This window comes from Cavia porcellus, unplaced genomic scaffold (assembly GCF_034190915.1).
Source record: "Cavia porcellus strain 051 isolate PalLab524CR breed Dunkin Hartley unplaced genomic scaffold, mCavPor4.1 scaffold_1, whole genome shotgun sequence".
NCBI classification, from domain to species: Eukaryota; Metazoa; Chordata; class Mammalia; order Rodentia; family Caviidae; genus Cavia; species Cavia porcellus.
The window spans coordinates 204,941,764-204,965,728 of NW_026947484.1; the positions used below are offsets into that span (position 1 = coordinate 204,941,764).

The following is a 23,965-nucleotide window of genomic DNA, read 5'->3' on the forward strand; positions in this document are numbered from 1 at the left end:
TGACCTGGAAACAGGGTGTCCTCTGACACTTCAGCAGTAGAACATGAGGTCCACCCTGCTGCTTTCCAGAGCCAAAGCAGCTTTCCTGAGCCTTGGGGACATGCAGCCATGTCCTTGGCTCCCGCTGTCCCACACTGCCACCTGCGTGTGATAAACCCACTGTATCCTGCCTCACACTGGATGAGGGGGGGACCAGAGCACACGAATCCGCTCTGTGACTGTCTCTACAGAAAAAAATGAACCTCACTTTTGCCCTATACTGGCACCAAGATCAATCCCAGGGAGATAGCAAATTTAAAAGGAAAGGTAAAACAAAGGGGGTTTTGGGTTGGCTTTTTTTTTTTTCAGTGGATTGAATGTAAGCCCTCTTCACTGAACTATATCCCCAGTCTTTTTAAAATTTTTATTTTGAGACACGGTCTCACTAAAGCATTAACTATTAATTGCCCAGTCTGGGCATGAATTTATAATCCCTGTACCTCAGCCTCCCACAGTTCTGGGACCACAGGCATGTACCACCATGCCTGATACAACAAGGTTTTTAGTATATCTTCATGATTTAAGGGTAGGATGAAATTTCTTTTGTTGTTGTTGTTGTTTTTAAAGAAAGGTCTCACTATGTAGTTCAGGCTGGCCTGTACTCACTATGTAGCCTAGTCTGACCTTGAACTTGTGATCTTTCTGCCTCAGGCTCCTGAGTGCTAGAAATTTATTCAATAAAACACAAAAGCAGTAATCATATAAGAGAAAATTGATCTATATTACAGTCAAGAACTCCTGTTGGTCTAAAGACATATTAAAAGAATCAAAAATCAGGCCACATTAGAAAGAGATGGGATAAACTCAGGCAACTGATCTGACAAAAGTGACAAAGTGCTGTGACGAGAAGAGATGAACTGGATGCCCACACACAGCTGGTAGAGCAGACACAGGCTGGAAAGCTGCTGCCCAGATTAGCTCTCACACGCCACAGAGACCAGAGCAAAGCACAGAACCAGGGCACTTCCAGAGGACTGAAGTCACAGAGAAAACCTATATGACCCCGTGTTTGGTGATGACGTTTTTACACATAGTGCCTAAGGCGTGATCCAAAAATGCAGATAACTTAGAAGCTGCATTCTCACTGTGTAACAATGGCTCTGCAACAGACAGTGCCAAGGACAGGACACTAAGAGGCAGGAGAAAGCATCTGCAAAAGACAGAGCTGGCAAAGATAGTCCCTAAATATATAAAAGACTCTTAGGTTTAACAATAAGAAAAGAATCCAGTTAAAAAATGGGCCAACAATGTGAAAAGACACCTGACCGAAGTATGTGTACTTATAGAAAATAAACACCTGGACAGCTCCACACAGAGAGCAGGTGTATGAAAAGATGTCCAGGGTCACAGCCCCCCAAAAAGAGCATGCCGAATTAGGAATGTGCCACCCCTGACTCCTATTAGGACACCTAAACTAAGAAGCATGACAACATGAAGCACTGGCAAAGATGTAGAGAAACTGAGCCCTCACACAGAGCTGGAGGCACACAGTGTTCTGAAGGTCCTTGAAAACAGGGCACATGTGTCATATTCTGGGGCACCAATTCCAGAGAGAAAAGCTGCTGTGCACACACATATCCAGGACACAAAAGATCAGAATAGTTTTCTTTGTGGTACCTCAGACTGGAAGCCATCCCTATGCAGGGGACCCACAGAGGGCAATCAGCAATGACAAGAAGGCAGTCACAAGAGGCCATCCACCGCCTGGCTCCATTTCTATACCATACTGTGGGGCTGGAGCACAGGAACTTGCCTCCTCTCCAGCTCCACCCCAGGATGGACCTGCTGGCCACAGAGCAGATTCACAATGCTACCTGACAACCTGACCCCCATAAGTGCACTGTCCTATGAGGGCCAGCAAACCCATAACCATCTTTCAGATATGTCTTCCAGAAGGAAGAGGCTGGCATGTGCCCCGCAGGCTGAACAGCAAAGGCAGAGTCTGAAAGGACAGGACCGAGGGCAGGGATGGCATCCCGGACAGGTGCTGGGAGCCCTGTATCCTGAATGTTTCCAGGAACATTTCTTTTCTCTTTTTTGGAGTACTGAGTATTGAACCAATGACCTCTGCATGGTGCTACAGTCCCAGCTCTTTTTTATTTTTTTTTTTACTTTGAGATAAGGTCTCGCTGAGGTGCCCAGGCTGACCTCATTTGCAATCTGCCAGAATGGAGACGGGCCCTCATACTGGATCACAGACACGACAGGGGCAGGCAAACTCACCAATAGCTCTGAGCGCGTGCTGCAGCTCCAAGGCAAAGGCGGTAAGTGGCACATCCTCAGACACAGGCATCACCGCCACCGTGGACAGGTTGCTGGCCATGTTCCCTGCGTCCCACTTGCTTCCTGCCTCATGGAGCCCAAGCTGGTAACCTGCAGGGCACAGGGCAGACAATGGCTGGGTGGTCTCAGGACAGCCCTGCCCTGACCAGAGCAACTCCTACATCCTCCCAGTAGGTGGTCAGCCCTGGACACACACAGAGCTGGCCAGGAGGGATCTGCTCTGGCCTCTGGAACTTGGTGACTCAACAAACTCAGTTAAAACCTGCCAAGTGAGAGAGCTCCTTATACAACCCAGATTCCTGTAGTTTTCCGCCGAGTGCTCTGGGAACAGCACACCCGAGACACTGCAAGGTGCTTTTACCATTTTGTCATACTCGCCTCTAGAACCAGTGGAGGTGTGGAATAACTGTCAGGAGGCTGTGCTGGGATTGTGGCAGCCAGGCAGATGCCAGAAGAACTGCAGGGGAAGAAAGCAAGGCAGGCCACCAAGGGCCTGTAGAGCCTTCTCCAGTAGCCTGGACCTTCACCCGGCTCCTGCATGGGCAGAAGGCCTACAGTCGGCATGCCCGCAAGGAGCAAGCAGCTGGGCCTCAGTTTATGGGCCTCAGCCTGAGGGTGCTGCCACAATCACTCCTCACACCTCCTCCCTATACAGTGGTAGCTGAGAGCACAGCCTGGCTGTGCCTACCAGGCTCCATCACTGGCCAAGCTCCTGCCTGCCCGGGAGTGGGGGTGTTCAGTGGCTTATGCCCTTCATAATGTTCTTGCTGTGGGCCTAGCAGAGTCCGTTGTTGTGGTTCTCCTCTCCTGACAGAGTGGAGCTGTCTTCCACCAGGATCCTGTCCTCAGCCAGGCTTCTATCTCCCTGAAGTGCACATCCAAGGCTGGCTCCTAAGAGGCTGTGGCTGTCAGCTAGGAGGGAGGTTGCAAAGTCTGCCCAAAGTCTAAGTGGGGATACAGTGGCAGGAACAGGGAAGGAAGAGTGAGATTCGAGAGGATCTGTCCCAGATGCCCCCTGCAGCATTGCCTGTAGAAGCCAAAGACAGCCAGAGGCCTAATAACAGGAGAATGGTCAATGCATGACCACATGCCTATCTGCAGAACCAAACACACCTTAATGGGCCAACTGGAAAAACTTCACAATATTGAATGAAAAACTCACAAAGTAATTTAGAAAATAATTCATATTAAACAACCATCCAAAACCTTCCAAAATAAAGCACCTGCATCCATTCATAGAATGAAGCACAGACCAGCAGATACTACCTGCTCAGCATTCAACAGGCTCCAGATTCAGCTTCTCTGCAGTCAGCCTGGCACTAGCCCTTACTCACACTCTGCTCCTTGCAGGAAATGGCTCTAGGCCTCCATCCCCTGCCCCCCATGTCCAGAGCAAATCCTGGACCAGGGCCCTCCTTGGATCTCTGACTTCTGGTGCCTGCTCCATGCAGGACACACAAATGTCCACAGGTGCTCATGGGGCCCCTGCTGCCACCCAACTGTGGCTACCACAAGCCCCTCAGCCGATGGGCTCTCCTTTGCTGCAAATACCCTGGCTTGTATGTACCCCTGCCCTGTTACCCACCCTCTCCCTGGGTCCCCTCTTGCCCAAGGCCACTAACTCCCTGGCTCAGCCATCAGCCCCAGAAGAGGGTTCTTCTTCTACCAGCTCCTGGCAGCCAGGCTCTGCCAGGCCTGGGCACAGCCAGCCACAGGTGTTTTCTCAGAATGGAAACAGTGCCACACAGATGCAGAGTGCTTGGCATGTGCTATCCGTCTGCTTGGAGTATGTTCTCCACACACAGGTCTGCCAAGGAACTGCACCCAGGTGACACTCAAGGCCCAGAAGCTGCCACCCCTTGGGCCACTGTATTGGAACAAGAACTGGGGAGGGGCCAGCACAGGGAAGAGACAGGCCCTGCCATACACAGCAACCCCAGCCACCCCACCAAGTACCTGAGGGTATCCTCACAGGGAGCCAAGACACAGGCAGTGAGTGGGAGCCATGCAGAGGCCCAGCGAGGTACCTGCTCACCCTCATCCACAGGGCTCTATCCTCTGCAGCCTACACAACTTTGTAATAAGCAGGGATGATGGACGAGAAAGTGAAACAGAGCAAGGACTGCCACACATGCTCCTCTCTGACCTGCTCCCTCAGTTTCAGCCTCATTCCACAGAACACCCCTGCTAGCCACAGAGCTAGGTTTGGCTTCACCCTGTGTGCCACGCTGGAGCAGGGGGCTTGGCCATGCAAAGAATGTGGGGCTCACTTGCCTTCTCTGCAAGAGGCATCCGGCCCACTCACACCTCAGGTTGGCAGGCAGAGCCCCCACAGATTGAGGACAGGATAGAAGAAATGAAAATTAGGTAGAAAGGGACAAAAAAGGGGCTGGGATTTAGCTCAGCAGGCATAAGCGCCTGCCTTGCAAGTGTGTGGTCATGAGTTCGATCCCCGGTACCAAGAAAAAGACAAAAAAAAAAAAAAAAAGGGACAAAAACCCCCAAGATTTTCAAACTGTAAATCCTATCTCACAAAAAAAAAAAAAAAAAAACCACAAAACAAAAGGGCCAGAGAAGTTCCTTGTTTCAGCCTCTGGGACCTCACAGGCCTGGCCAGGAGCTCCACAGCCTTGGACATCCTTGACCTGCTGCCTGCTGTTGCTTTCATAACCAAGAGGAGGAAATACTCAGACAACAAACAAACAAGTGACTTTACAACAACTATAAGCATCACTGAGCAGAAAAAGGAGAATCTGTTCACCTATTCTGACATCACATCCCAACACCCCACTTTCTCAGTCTGGTTCTACTGCTCTTTCTGTAGCAGCACTCTTTGAAGAACTGCCTTCATCATTCTCTCCCAGGGACCACAGAAGTCAGAATCTTTTGCTTTAGGTAAAACCAAAAGGTTGGCCTTGAGTTGCTTTCTTAGTTTTCACACAAGTTGCTTGAGCGCTTCCAGTTGGGACTGAAGATGAGTGGAGCAGGCACAGCCCACGTCAGTCACAAGAGACCCTACATGCAGCCTGAAGCAGTTCCCCAGGACTCCCTGGGGGAGGAAGGCAGCTGAATCTGAGCCTTGGGCTCAGGAGAAGACCCCTTTCCTCCACAGAAGAAGCAGACAGGGAATCTGGCCAGCCAACACCTGGCCCGGAAGTCCTTCCAGCTATTTTTGCAGCACACAGAGGGCGCTGCCCAACCATGGCAAGAGGCAGAGAAAAGAATCCATCAAGTTTTTGTGCAGACCTGGCTTTGCCCACAGAGGCTCTGTGAATAGGGATGGTGCAGAACCAGTGCTTCCACCCTGCCTTCCCCACAGCCAGGGCAGACAGAGCAAGACTACAAGGTCACTGGCAATGCAGTCTACAGAAGTGAGCAGGATGGGGCGCCTGCATGGGGATGGCCTGCAAAGCTAAGGTGTGAACAAGAGCCCAGTATTCGGTGTCAGTACAACCCAAATGCCAGGGCACTAAAAGCAGGAAGCCTTAACTAATCCACAGACAATGACATATCCTGAGGCTTAGAACTAGTTCACCAGGGCCATGGGGCAGCTGCTATAACCAACTAGAGTCAGTAATCATGAACGCATCTAAAAACAAACACAAAGCAGAACATCTTAGTGGAGATAAAAAGAACCAAAGTACAAAAACTGAAATAAAATCTTCCTGGATAGGCCTGACGGCAGAATCAAGGTAACAAAGGAAAAAAAGAAAGTGATGCTGAAGACAGATCAAAAGAGGCCACTCTCTTTGCACATCAGAGAAAAAAGATGTTAAAAACCATGAAGAGTGCCCAGAGCCCTTTTAGACAACAATAAAGGCCTAGAATTGGTGTCATTATATTTCCAGAAGTGGAGAATGAATTCAAGGTTAAAAGAATATTTGAAGAAATAAAGGTTGAAAAGTTCTCAAGTTTGGTAAGAGATATAAAACATAGATTTAAAATGAACAAACCCCAAATAAGATAAACCAAAGTATATTTGTGCCTTTCAAAATCAAATTTCTAAAAACTAAACACAAAAAATAAATAAATAAATAAAAATAAAAGTGAAGCCAGCCAGAAAGAAACAACAAATTAGCTATCTGTGAAGAATTTAAAGACAGGGTGAACTTCCTTTATCTGAAATGATTAGGACTGTTTCAGATTTCTGATTTTTTAAAAGAGTTTGGAACATTTGTGTAGATTACTGGTTGAATAGCCCTAATCTGAAAATCTGAAATTAAAAACTTTCTGAACACTTACCAATATTCAACAGTTTCAGACCTCAGATTCTGGGGTTTTTCAGCTGCTCCTGGATATCCACAAGGGAGCCATACAAAACATTTAAAGAGCTAAATTGTAAAGACTGTCACACTAGAACTAGAACTCCATGCCCAGTAAAAACACCCTTCAGGATAAAAGTAAAACAGGTACAGACAAAGAAAAGATGAAAAGAACTGGGAGTTTATTTTCTAAAGCAAGTGCTCATGAAGTCACTTCAGACAGAAGGGGTAGAGTACCAAGAGGGGCCCAGGCAAGCAGGGACAGAGAACAGCAACAGCACCAGGAGCCTGGGTGAGCCGGGGACACTGTGCCATGAGATCTAACAGCTGAGAGACAAATGCACGGAAAGGCAACAGTTAAGACAGTGCCTGGCAAAGGGAAGTAGTCTCATCTCTCCCCAGAGGACAGTGCTGCTGCAACAGGTGAGGACAAGGGTGTGCCCAGGATCCCCAATGTGATTCCAGAATACCCTCCAGGAAGATACAGGGGAAACCCCAATTGATAAATAAATATGGGGAGTTCAAAAAGGCCAAGTAAAGCTAGCCCTCAGGAGTCTGAGGCAGGAGGAGCGCAGGTTGTAGTCAAGTCTGGACAATTTACCAATTTAGTGATATCTTGTCTCAAAATACAAAAAAGAAAGAAAGAGAGAAAGAAAGAGAGAAAGAAAGAAAGAAAGAAGAAAAGGAAAAAAAAAAGAAAGGAGCTAAAGCTACAGCTCAGTGTAAGTGCCAACATCACAAAAAAATAAATAAATAAAAGTCAAGCAACCTTAAAAAAAAAGATGGAAAACAGGGTAATATTCTTTTTTAAAGGGTGGAAGAAGCCCAGTATGGAGGTACACACCTGTAATCCCAGTACTTGGGAGGCTGAGGCAAGAGGATCATTACCTAGTTCAAGACTAGCCTGGCCTACAGAGTGAGCTCAAGTCCAGCTCAAACTATATAGCAACAGCCTATCTCAATCAATCAATCAATCAATAAATAAATAAGTAGTGGAAGAACAGAAAAAATACAATGGCAGAGATGGATCCTAACAGAATAATTATATTAAATGTAAATGGCTAAACAGATACAAGATAATGATCATTAGAAGGTATGGTCCAATCATATGCTACCTGTAAGGAACTCACTTCAGACACAACAGTGTCACACTCTGAAAGCAGAGTGGTGTACCCCATCATGAGCTCTCAGAACCCCAGGGCTACACTCTCGTGAGTCAGAAGGGGCAGGCTATCCTGAGCAGGGCTCTGCCCTCTCCTCCACTGGGCACAGCTGTTCCCCAGCTCACCCCTGCACACGGTATCACAGGACATGCATGCCTGAATGAGGAGGAATCAGTAGAAAATCAAGCAGAAAAGGCAGGCCCGGAGCTGCGAGGCGGGAGGAAGGCAGGGGCAGGACAGACCCTGCACTGGGAGCAGGAGACCCTGTGTCCAGGCTGCAGACTGTTGGAAGCCTCGTGGCTGGAACAGCCAAGTTCTCAACAGGTGGATCCAGAGGAGGGAACAGCCAGAGGCCAGAGGGACAGTGGCTCCCGCACAAAGTAACTTCTGCTCAGCACTACACATCAAATCAGCTTCGGGATATGAAGCCCCCGCATCCTGGAGTTGTTTCCCCACCTTCCATGCTGGCGCAGGCTCCTTCCTCCTACAATGTCAGGCTTCACCCTGTCTCCTTATTCTAATCAGCTGACAAAAATAGAAGGGAGATATAGCACATCCTTCCCACACACAGGAGAACTCTCCTCAGCACTGCCCGTCCCAGAAGCATGTCAGAAAATCTGGCACTGCCACGGCACACAATCCCTCTCCCACACCATCGAGCCGCCTTGTGCGGCTCTGGACCTTTCCTCTGAGACAGCCCAGGACCTCCTGCAAGCCTCTCTGCTGCTTCTCTCCTGACACACACACTGCTGCAGGTGGGACTGGGTTCTGGGTAGGGACAGCAGAGGGCCCCAGGCAACACCCCAGAAAGACAGCAGAGGCAGGGCTCTAACGTTAGTGGGTGGGGCTTAGAGGAGACTGTGGTTGTGGGATTGTGGGCAGGGCTCCTAGGCTGCGCTCCAACATGGGTGGCACACACCTGTCGTAGGTCCTTGCTGGAGGCTGCCCAGGATCTTCTCACCCAAGAGATGAATCAATCGAGTCACCACCTAGGAGCAGAAAAAGAAGACAAGCCTTAAACTACTTTCTCTTTCCTGTTCTCCCCATGTAGTCTGTGTTGCCTTTGGTGGCCCTGAAATACAGAAGTCTTCTGCCTTGACTGTTAAACAGCCAGGTCAGCCAGTGTTCCTGGCCACATCATACTGTAAACCAGGAAATGCTGGTTTCATTAGGACCCCAAAGAGATGCTCGAATGGGACACTGGGCCCCTCTCAGCACTGCCCTAGCTGGGAACTGCTGTGGGTTCAGGCAACGAGGTCCTGGGCTGGCTGTGGAAGTGGCAGGGGCAACAAGTTGCTCTCGAGAAAGCCATTCACAGCCCCAAGGAGGAAAGGACAGACTGATGGGGCCTCCTGAGTTGAGGCTCTCTGTGGCTGAGTGCCATCTGCTCTGCCTAGATGGCCCACACCAGAGCTGGGAACCAGATGATACCCAAGAATCGTCACTTTAGATGCAATAAGATTGTTTTCAGTTGTATTCAGATTAAACTTTCAGAGTTGTAGATTAGTGTATTTACGGTCCAAGTATCCAATAACTATCACCCACTTTAAAACTAAAAAAAAAATTTTGAGATGGGGCCTTCTTGCTATGTAGTTCAGCCTGGTCTTGAGCTCACAGCGCGGGCTGGCCTCAAGTTCATGGTGATCCTCATGCATCAACCTCCCATGTGCTGGGGTTACAGGTGTGCACCACCACACCCAGGTTGTTGTTTTTTTTTTTTTAACTTTGAGACATGGACCATACTAGGTTGCTAAGTTGCCTAAGCTGGGCTCACTCAGACTTTGGATTCTCCTGCCTTAGCCTCCCAGAGTGAAGAGTCACAGGTATGTACCACCACACATGCTATGCTCAGAATCTTCAACCTCCAGGGAATACACATTCACACCAGAGTAAGGCACCGCTTCCTGCCCATGGTAAAGCAGCTGCCAAGCTGTGCCTGAACAGAGTGGAGAGCTGGGGTCAGCAGCACAACCACGCTGGAGAAACAGCTGCCCTTCTCGACCTCACATGTCCACCCGGGACTAGCAGCTCCTATTATGGTCTGTGTCTGGGTCCACGCAAAGCCTCACGCAGTCATGGCAAGCTAGTTTGTGACTGATTCACGGTCCAATGCTGGGATTAAGGGTGTGAGTGTCACACCCGCCCTATGGCAGTAGCCTACATATGATACAAGGGATGGAAAAAGATTTGCTCTCCCCGCTTTGTTGCTTTTGTTGTCTCCCATCACCAGGAGTGGTGGTTCCTATGCCATGCCACCCTGCCTTGGAGCCAGCTGACTACAGACTGAAACCCCTACGAACTGTGAGCTAAACAAGCCATTCCTCCCTTAACTTTGGTTGTCAGGTATTTTGTCTCAGTGACAAAAAAGTGACTAAGACAACTCCACAAGCCAAACGCCATATATACAATAGCAGCACGTGCCAACAGATGCTTGGCAGCCAACTTGCAACAGCCCCAAACTGGAAACCACTCCAAAATCCACTGCACTGCAACAGTGACATAAGCCCTGTGCTGAGAGTCCCTGGCCCTGCCAGCTTACATCTCACTCAGGTCTGCACTTGGCTTTGCTCCAGGAGGATGGGAAACCTCACGGTTTCCAGGCAGGTGCTAAAGGCATGTGGCTATAGCCTCCTGTGAGAAGCAACAACGATGGGTAGAGACAGGAGCCCAAAGCTCTCTGCATCCTGGGCATGGACTTTGAGTCTTCCTCAGGCCCTAGAAGCAGCCACAGGGGAGATACCTCCACCCTCCCTGGGCCTGCTGCCGACTGAGCTGCAGGATTCAGACCCCTGGGCCAGAAAAAGTCACCTCTTCCCTAGAAGGGCCAATACCTATGCCAGTGTTGCTGGCTGACAGCAGCACAGTGGTCTCCACACTGCCACAGAAGCTGCTGACCTGCCACAGTCACACACTGGTCTTATAGATGTAGCCTGTGGCTGGAGCACCTGCCTGCTGCCAAGGGAAAGGGCCTTGTGCCAAGATGCAGCAAAATCCTTGACCTTAAGGGCAAAAAATAGGCCCAACAGGAAAGGTGTGGCACCGCCCACAGCTGTGGCCTCAGGGTCTGCAGGGCACTCCCATGTCACCACCATCACCAGGGGCACCTTGTTCTGGAATGGCCAAGTGCTGATTAAAGTTCACAGAGCTACGCCTGCAGTTTCTGCTGTGCATTCCTTATTCCTTTGTGTTGGGCGCAGGCGCTCAACATACCATACCCCACCTGGGACTAAGGACCACGCCAGCTTCCACAATGCACTACGTCCCTCTTTAAATTAGCCAACCCGTGCGCACTTCGTGCTCACTCCGTACTCTGTGGCAACTCCTGATTGGCCACAGCTGGATATGGTAGCTGGAGCCTGCGTCCCATTCCCGCCCTGCTTCCTCGTGGCAGCCTGTGATTGGTCACGGCCAAATATATAAACCAGAGCCCGCGTGAATAACGCAGCAGTTAACTGTCGTCCACAAAAGCGTCTCCTGTCTCCTGTTTCATTGAAGCTGCGCCGGTCACTTTGGGCCACACTGGCCACGCACAACCTGAGGTCAGTTTTTTCCTTCTCTGTGACACTCTCATTACTCACACAGGGGGAAAAACCAGAAAGACAGCTGCACCAGCACCCTCATCTTTCCCTAAGTCCCTAACTGAGCAGTACAGGGACAGCCTTTCCCTGCAGTGTGCCCTCTTGTCACCATTTTCACACTGTCCCTCTTGCCTGTTCCAGGCATGGCCTTAGGTGTGCCTAACAATTACCTGGCCTTGAGGCCCAGCTGCATGAGGCTTACCTGCGGGTACCTGCGCTTGATGGATGTCAGAGCTCCTGCTGGCAGCTTGGCTAGCTCTGAATCCCGCACGGCATGCACGGTGGTTGCCCTGGCCTGATGGGTCAGTGTCTCCACCTGAAGGAGGGAAGCTGGGGCTATAACCACTGGCCTGGTGTGAGCAACAGTAGTAGACCCAGCCTGCAGGAGAGTTGGGCACAGCCAGGACATGGCAGGTGAGGGCAGAAGCAACACAGCTCACCAACTGCTACTCTCACAGGGAGCCAATGTGCATCACTTGTGAGTGTGCTGCAGACCACAGCAGGGGCTGGATGCCACCAGAACCCACAGGCAGCCCCACCAACCCAGCAGGCTCTAGATACCATGGACTGGCACAGGGAAGACTGAACCCTCCCTCGGACATGGACATGCCCTCCTGTGAGGGAGTCATCAGATCTGTCCTATGAAGTTTTGAGATTCCACCAGTGGTGTTGAAGTACCTGCACCTATGGTGTGTCAGAGACTGTGGCTGTTAGGAAGCCCCAGACTCTGACATGGAAGACCTCCACCCTCTGCCCAGGCACTACTCAGGGGAAATGGGCAGGAGTCACAGAGGAGCTGGGGCTTCCCAGGAGGAGATGACCTTCAAGCACATGCTCACCAAGTCTCTTTGAGCCGCACTAAGGGTGCCCCAAGGCTCAGTCCAAAGAACACAGCAAGTGCCAGGGTGTCAGCTGTAGCTCAGGACAGAAAGACCTACCTGTACTAGGTCACTCTTGAAAGAGACCTCAGGTGGCAACAATGGCCTCTACCCTCCAGGGTTCCAGCACCAGAGGGGTGCAAGTGAGTGCTTAGAAGCCAGGGGCTAGCACACCAGGCACACCCTGGACAAACATAGGGCTGGGCTCAGCCAGCAGCAGGGGAGGACCTGCTCCCTGTAGTCCTTCATGGGCTTAGGCCAGACCAGAGAATCACATAAAACAGGGAAGGGCCCAACACCTACCACCCCAACGAGGTCTCCACGACCATACTCCCCCACCAGGCGCTTCTTCCCATCCTCCTTCCGGATAACAGAGCGCAGCCTGCCACTGAGGACGATGTACGTGCAGTCGGACTTGTCTCCCTGCCTGCAGAGACACAGAAACCCAGAGGCGCTTCACCCAGCCTCCCCAGGCACCCATGAGCACCATGGGTCTGTACATGCCACATGGGCAGGCACACAAAGTTTGCATAGATATCTCTCCTGTCTGCACACTAAGTCCACACCCTCTTTCAAAGGATGCCAGAACACATTGCAGTGGCCATTAGCTAGACATGGTGGCTCTTGCCTGTGCTTCGCAACACACCTGTGGGCCTCACCTGTATATGGCACGTCCAGCCTCCACTTCCATCCAGTCTAGAGCGAAGTCAATCTGCCGCACGAAGGATGACATCCTCTTCACAACAGTGTGTGCCACACCCAGAACAATGGCCGGCTGCTTCCGCATGATCCTGCCAGCAGCTGGAGTCACTCTGCCACCCAGTCCACCAGGTCCCCCCATTTGGAGTCACAGTATTTGGGAGCCTGTGGTACCTGCAGTCCTGCCTCCCAGACAGTGACAAGACACTGCCAGTTGTGACACAGTGCAGGCCACTGACTGCTGGGAAGCATGGGAAGCCCTTCCCAGCACTGATCACCCATGGGCTCCCTTCGGCACGGGCCACTCATAAGGTAGGGGTCCTAGCAGTGGGGTTCTACATGTGGCATTCAGACTAAGGGTTGATGGCAGTAAGTGCGGGATGGGGGTGGGATGTAATGTCCATCCTGGGTGGATGCAGTGGCCAGAAGCTCTGACTAGGAAGACATCATCCCTGGTGCAGCAGCAAAGCATTCTTGGACCACAGGGAGAAGGTTCATGGGCTGCTGTCAGCCACAATGGGTAGGGGACACAAGGCAAATGCCACTGTCATTTGTTGAAAACAGGAAGGTTGGGCTCTGCCTCTCCATACCCCAGAGATGGCAGAACAGTGTTGATACTTTCATTCCAGGGTTGGAGGAGAACCCCAGGACACTGGAGGGGTGACACGCATAGGAGGGAAGTATCTGTAGCAGGAAGAGTCATACCATGCACAGGTCTGCATGTACGTGGTCAAGGAAATGTGCAGACACACACGTGGATGAGGACACACATGGACAAGGACACACATAGATACATGCATACCCCAACAAGGACAGGCACAGAGATACACACGTGGACAAGGACAATGTGGAGATGAGAAGACAGACAAGGATACACAGACTTATACACACAGTTGCAGACAGGTAGACAAGAACACACACTTGGACAAGGACACAACAGACAAGGAAAGACATAGGTACACATTTGGACAAGAACATGCACAGACATGGACAATAACATAGAAACACATGAAAAAGGACATAGGCATGTACACATGAATATGCACACAGGCAAAAACACACACAGAGCTCACAATGATCCTTCTGCCTCAGCCTCCTGAGTGCTAGGATTACAGGAAAAATGGTGTGGCTATAATCCCAGCACTCAGGAGGCTGAGGCAGAAGGATCATTGTGAGTTTGAGACCAGCTGAGCTCAAGGCCAGCCCAAACTGCATAGAGAGATTCTGTCTCAAAAAGACAAAAACAAAAACAAAAAAACACACACAGACACACACAAACACAGTAAAGACAGACAAGTGCACATATATAAACATGCAGAAAATAGGCTGCATGGAAAGCAAGGTCACAGCCTGAGCCCCATGACATACTTATGCCCAGGATTCCCAGCATCTTTTTTTCTACACTGATTGCACTGTACTGCTCTACCAGTGCAGCCTAAGAGGGCAGGGCAGTGTGTGGCAGCATGTATTATGTCCGAGATAGCAGATCCATGCAGCTAGCACAGAAGGACACCCAGTCCCGTGTGGGTCCCCTTGCCAGTGATTTCCTCCCATATAGCTCTCTTGACCACAGTAAGGGACATGGTCCAGGACTTCCCAAGCATGCCAAGAACAACTCTGGGCCCGGCAGACAGGATCTGGGGTCAGGTAGACAAAGGTTTCCATCCTAAAACTTGCATACCAAGGAACTCTGTCCTGAGCAGCAGGTGAGTGAGCTGGGGCACCCTCCTCACACACCATCCTGCCTTTCTAGCCCGGAACCGGCCTCCTTAGCATGTGCAAGCTGATAAACAAGACAGCCTCACAGCTCTGAGCCAGACCCTGACACCAGCTGGTCCCCAAGGCAGGCAGCCACAAATGGAGCCAAGTCACAAGCACAGCCAGGTAGTCCCACAGGCCCACTGAGAGGGCAGTGCCAAGGAGCTATCCACGGGCCAGACAGAGACCACAGTCTGAATGCTGAGGAAGGAGCAGCTGTGGCTGCGGCTCAAGGGGCCCAGAAATGGTGATGGCCTCCCACATAAGGAGGACAAAGTAGCAAGCAGTAGCATGGGAGGCAGGGGGAGGTGACTCACTCGTAGAAGTGGGCCTTGGAGATGGACAGGAAGCCACAGTCTCTGTTGGCCCTGATGGTAAACATGAGGGGCTCGCCTGTAAGCACCGCCAGCTGTCCTACCATCTCCCCAGGGTGCGTGAGGAACAGGCAGGTGTCCTCCTGGCTGTCAATCTTCCGCTGATACACATGTAGCAGCCCCGAGACCACGAACAAGATGTTGACATCCTGATAAAACCAGAGGTACCTAGAGTCTCAGGGGTTGAGCAGGAGGACCAGAGCCCAGTGTAGTGACCTAAAGGGCTCCGTAGGGCCAGATGAAGCTGCCCTGGGACACAGCTGTTGCTTTGCTGTTGTGCTGTCTGTATCTGTGGACACAGCTAGCCCTTGCTTAGAATCTTCCCACAGGGTCTACAGTATTATATTTATTTGGTGTTTGTTTTGAGACAGGGTCTCGCTATGCAGTATAGGCTGGCTTGGTACTCACCATATAGTTCAGGCTGGCCTCATATTCATGGTGGTCCTCCTGCCTCAGCCTCCTGAGTGCTAAGCTTACAGGTGCGTGCCACCACACCAGCAACTATGTAGTTACCAATCATAGGAAACTAGCTTTTCCTATCTCAGAGCATGTACCTCCCCTTCTAGCAGCCTTCAACCTATGTTCTTCAACCTACAGTTCCACAGAAGGCCTTACTTCTCCCTAGAAACTATGGTGGAGCCCACACGGCCACGCCTCTGTAACCTGATATTCTACCCTGTGGGCCAGCATCTGATGCCAATGGCCCTCCACCCTGCACACACTGGTTTTGCTCCAACACCTGCATATGCACTCATAAAACCAACCTCTCTGTACTCATAGTGGACAAAGTGGGCCTTCCTGTCCCAACCTCTTGGGTTTCAGCAAGAGAGAAAGGCAGCAGATACAATGGACTGCCTGAGAGCAGCTGCTCAGAGATGTAGAAGCATTGGTGAGGGGCCACCTCCCCAAGCACAGCACCCAGCTGCCTTCTCAACACCTCCCAGCAAGCACACAGTGCCTGGAAGTCCTGTGCTCAATCCCCAATGACACAAGCATATCACTCACCTGGTCTCCTTGTCTCAACACCACAGTGCCTGCAGGGACATGGAGAAATGTCACTCGTCCTTCTAACAGGGATGGGTCCTAGAACACAGAACAGGTTTCAACAAGGGGCCTCCAGAGGCACTGGAGTGAAGGCACAAAGGACAAGGCCCTGGGGAGGCAGAGACAGCAACAGCACAGCTACAGCTACAGGCTCCTCTGAGGACAAGCACTAACACAAGTGCAGAGGACACAGAAGCATTGGAAACACTGCAGAAAATGCAATTGGAGAACAGTATTCTGGCAATTTAAGTAACAGAGAGACTTCACCTGATTAAGAAGGAAAACTAACTTCATAAAGGACAATGGCAAAGATACACCTACAAAGACTAATTCAGGGGGTCTCCATCCCAGGCCACCTGCAGACTTGTACCCTCATATGACCATCAGGCCAGGAGAAGTCTAGAATTAGGAATCTGTCCACAATCACTGGGCAGTGTGCGACACGCTCACAGGAGCTGGCCCTTCAACAACACAGGGCAGTACACACATATCTATGAACAGAACTCCTTCAAAAGCTGAAAAGAGCAAAATATTTAAACCCATATCTCACAGGGACAGTAAAAGAAAGAGAAGAAGAAAGCTCATTGGCCACTTTTAGCAGATGACAAGAAATTAAATCATTAATTGAAGTCTCTCCAACCAGCCTGGGGTAGCCAGTGGTGGCACGTGTGCTTAGTGTGCTCAGGGCCCTAACCCTGAGCCACCAGCACTGCCTACCCTCAGACAGCTTCACAAAAGAAAAGAAAGCTGGAACCGAGGGATCCAAGGACTGCACAATGGTCACCACTCCACTCAGAGCCATGCTTACATCCAGGTTCATCAGGGTCAGGAGGTCCTTCTTGGCAGCTCTGAAGATTGCATCTGACTGCCCACTGGTGCCAGTCTCTTCCCAGGGACTTTCCGAGTAATGGAAGACAGCAGACGGGGTCTCTGCAACAACCACACTTTTCCTGGACTGGAGAAGAACAAAGGCACTGGCTGTCAGAGGGGAGATGGCAGATGAATATGAGAAGGCTCAGCTCGATGCCAACACAGTCCCTGGGAATGTGGGAGAGCAGGGACCTACCTTGCCAGCCACAGAGTTCCCAGGGTGCTTATCGGACTGCAGCAGGACCCTGGCACGGTCATACGCCATCCCCAGGTCTGAGGTGGCCCCCACACAGCTCCCTACAAACAGAGGGAGGCTCAGGGGCTGCCCACTGTCCACAAGTTCAAAGGCACCAAGCACTGCTGAGCACACCCTGCACATCAAATAAAAGAACACTAGCAGGCAAGATGCAAATCCAGAAGGCAAGGCTGTCTCGATGGACACCTTGTGCACTAGGACAGTCCATCTGATGTGACTGTCATGGGATCCCTGTCGTTCAGAACTTTATAAACAAAGGAGCGATGAGGCAGCTTCTGAATAAATGACTACTGAAAAGCAGGAACAAAATAGCCAGATGCAGACTGGACCAAGTGTATGAAGTGACCTTGCTTCACAAGGGTGTCCTCTTGGGACAGCAAATCCCGTCACAGAAGTGGGTTTCAATCCCTGGAGCAGATGGAGCCCACATGATCTAACTACCTCCATGAGACCCTATCTCTTGGGTTTTTTTCTCCCTTTTACTTGTGGAGTGCTGGGGATCAAACCTAGGGTCTCTCTCCAGCCAGGCAACCACCACTTAGCTATACTCCCAGCCCCGTAATACCCCTTTCAAAACTGCCACCACTTCAACACACACAGCCAGGGGACCCAGCTTCAAGAGTTTGAACCTCCAGGACATGAACTATATTCCAACTGCAGTGACCCACAGTCAGCTTTTAACATTGTTAAATAACTGGCTCAGCAAACCTCTGGATCACTTCAAAGTCTGACAAAGCACATGAACTCTGGACCACATACAGCTGGGTTTAAATCTGGCCTAATCTTGCCAAGCTGTGTGTGTAAGTGACTTTGCTAAGCTGTACTTTCCTCATATAAAATCTAGGATTCATGACACCCATTTCTCAAAGTAATAAGGGTTTTTTTGTTTGTTTTATTATGGTTATTGTGATGGTTTTTGTTTTTTGGGTTTTTTTTTTTTTTTGAGACACAGTCTTGCTGTGTAGTTCAGTTCAGGATGGTCTTGAACTACCTATACAGCTCAGACTGGCCTCAGACTCACAGTAACCCTCCTGCCTTAGTGCACTGCCAGGTCCAGCTGTTCAGGTTGGTTTACGACTTGCACAAGGTCGTATGTATAGCACTTGGCACCAGTTGGATATAAATGAACTGCCAAAAGAGCTCAGCCCAGATGCACACAACACAGGTAGGGGTCAATAACATGCCACCAAGAGAGAGGCACCAGGCCTGGGAGCACATCGTGTGCCTCATTCACAGGAAGTTCCAGTAGCATCCAAAACCAGAGTCATGTACACACAGACTCCACGGGAAGGGTCATCCTGCACCACCATATCCAGCCAAGGAATACCACTTCTACAAAGGAGAAGCTGTCAGAAATCAAGGCCGTGAGCAAGCAGTGGCAAGAAGAAGCCCTATGGGTCAGCATGGCTGGGGCTGGTACCAAGGAAGCAGCTATGGTGGCTCTGAGTGACTGGGTCTGCATTTCTTTATATGGCTTAACTGGAGGGCTCAAATTACGAAAATTCATCAAAATTATATGCACATTTCCCATGAGCATTATACAACCATAGCAAGCTAATGAAAATAAAAATAACTCAGAGAATGGGTAAATGAGCTGGGTGTGGTAGAGCACAGCTGTAACCTCAGCACTTGGGAGGCTGAGGCAGGAGAATCATTCAAGTTCGAGACCTGCCTGAGCAACAAAGTGAGCTCAAGGCCAGCCTGAACTGCAAAGTGAGAACGTGTCTCAAAAAGACAAAAAAAAGAAAAGAAAATGATTAAATGTATGACTAGAACACAAAGGATAACTTAAAAACAGATCCAAGTAATAAAATGTCCAGATTAGGAAATCTATGTTGATGAATAAGATCAGTGGTTGTCCAGGCAAGGAAGGAACAGCCCAGAATGGCTGCATGGGGCCCAGGTTCTTCACTGGGTGGTGAAAAGGCCCCAGAGTCAATAGTAGTGGTCCAGGTATGACTTTGTGAATGTACTAAAAACCACCAGATGGCACGTTTACAGGGTAAACTCTAATATATATATATATATGTATAGTATAAATATATGTATATATACAGTATATATAAATATACTGTATACTCTAGAGGAGTGCACTGCTATATAAATATATATATTTGTACTCTATATATACTCTTTCTCTCTCTCTCTCTCTCTCTCTATATATATATATATATATATATATATATATATATATATAGCATTTCAGGCTGGCCTTGGGCTCACTTTGTAGCCCAGGCTGGTCTTGAACTTGCAATGATTCTCCTGTCTCAGCCACCAAGTGCTGGGATTATAAGAGTGAGCCACCATGCTTGGCTTGTAAAACATATTTTTAAAATCTACTACTGAAATGGAATCCATGCAGATGCAGAAACTCAATACCTAAGGAAGGCAGTGGCACCCAAAAAGCAACAGAGAATGAATGACTTTTGTTAATGGTTCTGGGTAAATTACCACTAGACTAGAGCAGTAACACCCAGGTTTCTTCCTCACATACATATTGACACTGCAAGAGTGAGCTACAGATGAATGAAGGCTTAGAAGAATATATTTATGACCCAGAGAGGAGCAAAAAAAAAAAATAAGTATGCAAGGCCCAAAACTCAAAGCACAAGGTACTAAACGGCTCATTTTAAACAGAGCATCAAGTGCTCTTGCTGAGCAGAGGGCCCAGTAGTATTTTTCTGACACGGGAAGGAGGAGGATTCCCACTAGAGCAGGAACCTGAGCCCTGCTGGGACATGAAAGCCCTGCATTGCTTGGACTGGCAGAATGGGGGGTGCTGAGTTGTTACCAGAGTGTCCAGGCCAAGATGTCCCCCAGTGCCTCAACACAGAGTGAGGGTGCAGGCACTGATTTGTCTCTGGGCACCAAGTGCAGGATGTACACCTCTTCAGGGTTCAGCAACAGCTGCAGAGTGCAGGGGCCAAAGGTTCAAAGGCTTCCCAGTCTTTTCCCAGACATACTGTGCTGGAAGGCAGGCCCAACTGGGCAGTGGTAGGGTCCTTTACCTTGTGGAGCCAAAAGATCAGGCTCACCTGTCTGAGGCTGCCCAAGCTCATCCGAGATCACTGTGTGGATAGAAGGCAGAGGGACAGACTGGCTCCTCTTCAGCAGAAGCCCAGAGGCGGCAGGGCGATTGCTGATGCAATCTATAGACAGACATGTAAGAGTGCAGGTAAAGACCCCAGGAGCAGGTAAGAGGACCTGGGGACAGATGAAGGGATCTGAGGGCAACTAAGTGAGGATACCTGGGGGCAGGTGAAGGGATGTGGAGGCAGGTGAGTGGAATCAGGAGCTCCTGTCAGGTGTCCTAGGGGCTTATGAGGTAGCCATGGGACAAGTGGGAAGAGATCCAGGTGCAGTGGGAAGGAGCCTGGGCCCCAGGCTGAGCTGCTGCCTCTGGCAGTGCTGTACCTGAGTCACAGGACCTCTGGGGCTGTGGTGGCCTCTCAAGCTGCTCCTCTGAGCTATAGGACATCTGCCTCTTGGTCCGTCCAACAGCCACGCTGGCCACAGATGCAAGGGGGATGGCCTGGCTCTCCTGTGACACAAGGAAGAAGAATATAAACACAAAAGGGTATTTCCTAAAATACTAGCAACTATCAAATGGATAAGCCAGCTGAGTAAGGAGATGAGCACTACTGACCACATAACACTGAGGATCATCCACCCCATGCGAACTCCCCTAGTACCCCAGCTCCCAGGAGCTGCTCAAGTGGGAGTGAAGCCACCATGTTACTTGTTCCCACAAGAACTGGAACAGGTGGACACTAGCTGTGACCACACTATAGGCTGCTGTGTCATACCAGGAGGAGAGCTAGGATTCAGACCCGACCACCACCAGCACAGCTCAGTACAGACAAGGGCAGGACAGAGACAGTGCCAACAGGAGGGACCTGAGAGCCCATTGGGGTACAAGAACACACAACTCCCAAAGCTCAGGGCAAGGACAGCATGAACACTGGTGTGAAACCACCTTCCCAAGCCCCAACACATACTCCTGGCCCACAGGAAAACTGACCAGAGTGGCAGCGAGCATCTCTCAGGCAGAAAGATTAATATTCCCACCGCCACCCCCACAAAGTCCAGACTACCCACAACTAGGATGGTCATGGGGCCACATAGGGAAGCAGCTGCACTCACAGGGTTGAAGAGCTCTGTTGTCAGGCCAAGGTAGTTGTGCAGGGCCAGGAAGGTCACCCTTTGCAGCCGAACCATGATGATCTGCATGGAGATATACAGGTGTGAGCAGTCCCTAGCCCTACGAAGGACACACCATTCCTCCCAAGACCCCACATGAGCACCCTCAGGTCAGCAGCCCACCATGGCAGTATAGGATGCTAGCTAGCATGGAAAACAAGGTCAAAGGCATACAGAAACTCAGTGTTGTTGCTGCAAGTGTTCTGTTAAATCTATAGTTACTCTAAAATAGGACATTTAACCAGGCACAATGGCTCTAGTCAGTAATCCCAAGTACTTATAAGGCTGAGATAGCAGAATTGCAAGTTCAAAGTCAAGCTGAACAATTTAACAGGATCCTGTCAAAACAAACAAACAAACAAAAAACCCAGGTGAGGGGCTAGGGTGTGGCTCAGTGGTAGAGTACTTGCCACATACCCAGTGTCCTGACTTCAACCCCAATACCACCATGGAAAAGGAAAAAAAGCCGAATATTAGTTTTATCATAAAATATAAACAGCCTTAGCCTTCCCAGAATTTCACAGTGCCTGTAGTGAGTGCTGATGGCAAGGCCAGCTCTAGTCCCCCAAGATTTGCTGGCAAAGTGTGAATCTCAGAACTGATGCTATAAACCGGGAACAACCTGCAAGGCCCCATGCGGGCCCCAAGGTCCCATCCCCAGGTAACCCACAAGCTAAAGAGAGGGCTGAAAAATCAACTCACCTGCACCACCCTCACCAGAGTCTCAGGGTATTTCTCAAAAATGCCTTGAAAAGCCACTGCTGGAAGCCGGAGGATTGTGGATGGGGTGGCTGCACGGGCAGAGACTGTTTTGTAGGGTGCAGCATGACCCTGGAACAAATGGCTCAGCTGACCCCAGCAGAACTCCTAGGGATCTCTAAGACCATGCAGACCCCCAGAGGCCACTGCAGCTCCTGTTCTAGGGACTCTGCACTCTCCTGGTTATGTTGAAGGATGGACAGCACTGCATTTCTTGATCATGCCAGAGACCTACAGGGAAGGCCTAACTGCAGGCATATGTGCATGATGAATTCCCACCTGCTGCTAAGAATCCCACTGGCACAGCCACCTGTGGCCCCTGCCAGAAGGACATCAAGACACACACAAGGCACTCTATGACACAGTAGGAATCACCATGTCAGGTCCCTGTGAAATTGGGCCCTGCAACTGGCACCGAGGACCACACTAAGCAGGACATGCTGTTAGGTGGGTTGTACCACAAGACTCATGTGGCCAGAGTAAAGTCCAGCCAAGGTACCAGCCAATGGCTTTGGTTTCTGTCTTCTGAAACCCAGCAGTATTAAGAGAAAACACTTCTTCACACTGAAGAGTCATCCATGCACAGTGAAATTCCCCTTGGGTCACAGCCTCTCACTACTCCACCAGCCCAGCACAGCCCAATGCAGATGTCCCCTGGGTCCTCCCTCATCCCCTGTCCTCAGCTGCCAGCCCCAGTGGCTTTGCTCATCAGCAAGAATCAGTGTGGTCTCTGAGCTGTCGTGTGCACTAGCATCTTCACCCTGAGTGCTGGGCACCACCTGCCCCAAAGAGGACACCCAGATTGTTTCCAGAGTCTGACCGCCCTGACAAGGCTGCTCTAAACAGATCTGCCCAGGTTTCCATGTGTTGTTACTAAACACCAGTCCCCGGTCCCTGGTCCCTGATCCTTCACTCCGTAAGAGGTTGCCGTGTTGTCTCTGCAGCAGGGCACCCTCCCATGTGGCACCAGCAGTGGTGTACACTCTTGCGGCCCCATCCTCATCAGCACTTGGCACTGTCAGTGCTGCAAAGAACTCACTGTCTGATTCCCCATGACTATGTGTCTATCACTCACAATGGCCCCCTTGAACCACATCTGATTTTGTGCTGACAAGTAAGGTGGCAGGAGGCCTGGGACAGAATCAGAACAGGGTGTCCACACCTGGAAGACCACCCCATGGCAGTTTCTCTGAAAGGAAACTCAGAGAAAAAGATGTAATTAGCCAGGTTTGGGAGGCTGAAAGTCAAACAGCATGGCACAGACTCTGGGGAGGGTCCTGACTTCACTTTGCCGTGGTGGGAACACATGTGTCTTTCTGTCTATGCAATGTCTCCCTTGCCTCCCAAAGCCACCAGGATCCAAGCATGGGTTCACTCCATGACCTTTCTGATGGTTCCACCTCTTGGCACCATGGTGGGGTGAGTTTCTTGACACCGCTGATAGGACAGCCTTGTGGGCTGCACCTGCCAGACCAGGCTCCCATTCCCACTTTGGGGCTGCCTACCAAGTCCACAGACCTGCACATCACCATGGCACCTAGACCACACTAAAATAAATCTCAAAATAAGATTGCATGAACCCTTCATCTTTGTTTTCTGTTTCAAATTCCTTTTTAAAATTTTCTTTAAAATTTTTTGGTGGCCAGAAAGAATGATTATTATCAAGATATCAAGCAATAATAAGTGCTATGCAATAATAAGGGCTGTGGGGAAAAGGAACCCTTCTCCACTTTTGGAGGGAGAGAAAACTGGTGCAACCACTGTGGAAATCAGAGTGGAGATTCCTCCAAAAAATAGGACGA

General features: G+C 50.2%; 1 protein-coding gene across 7 annotated transcripts in view; it reads right to left on the reverse strand.

The window, feature by feature from the left end:
• The window catches only part of Pnpla7 (patatin like phospholipase domain containing 7), a 54,628-nt gene that overhangs the window by 12,894 nt on the left and 17,769 nt on the right, over positions 1-23,965 (reverse strand). For 6 of the 7 annotated variants that reach the window (XR_010040322.1, XM_063228412.1, XM_013155864.3 and 3 more), the window contains exons 9-21: positions 22,107-22,235; positions 21,348-21,428; positions 20,619-20,745; positions 20,240-20,353; positions 17,145-17,245; positions 16,887-17,033; positions 16,040-16,117; positions 14,978-15,183; positions 12,863-12,994; positions 12,507-12,630; positions 11,528-11,641; positions 8,667-8,736; positions 2,263-2,412 (exon numbers count right to left, since the gene is read on the reverse strand). Coding sequence is in view for 6 of the 7 variants with exons in the window: in XM_063228412.1 (XP_063084482.1) it covers positions 2,263-2,412; positions 8,667-8,736; positions 11,528-11,641; positions 12,507-12,630; positions 12,863-12,994; positions 14,978-15,183; positions 16,040-16,117; positions 16,887-17,033; positions 17,145-17,245; positions 20,240-20,353; positions 20,619-20,745; positions 21,348-21,428; positions 22,107-22,235 (1,573 nt within the window). In the remaining variant the exon portion in view is untranslated. The remainder of the gene's footprint in view (positions 1-2,262; positions 2,413-8,666; positions 8,737-11,527; positions 11,642-12,506; positions 12,631-12,862; positions 12,995-14,977; positions 15,184-16,039; positions 16,118-16,886; positions 17,034-17,144; positions 17,246-20,239; positions 20,354-20,618; positions 20,746-21,347; positions 21,429-22,106; positions 22,236-23,965) is intronic. The other variant, XM_013155865.3, reaches the window with a different exon arrangement.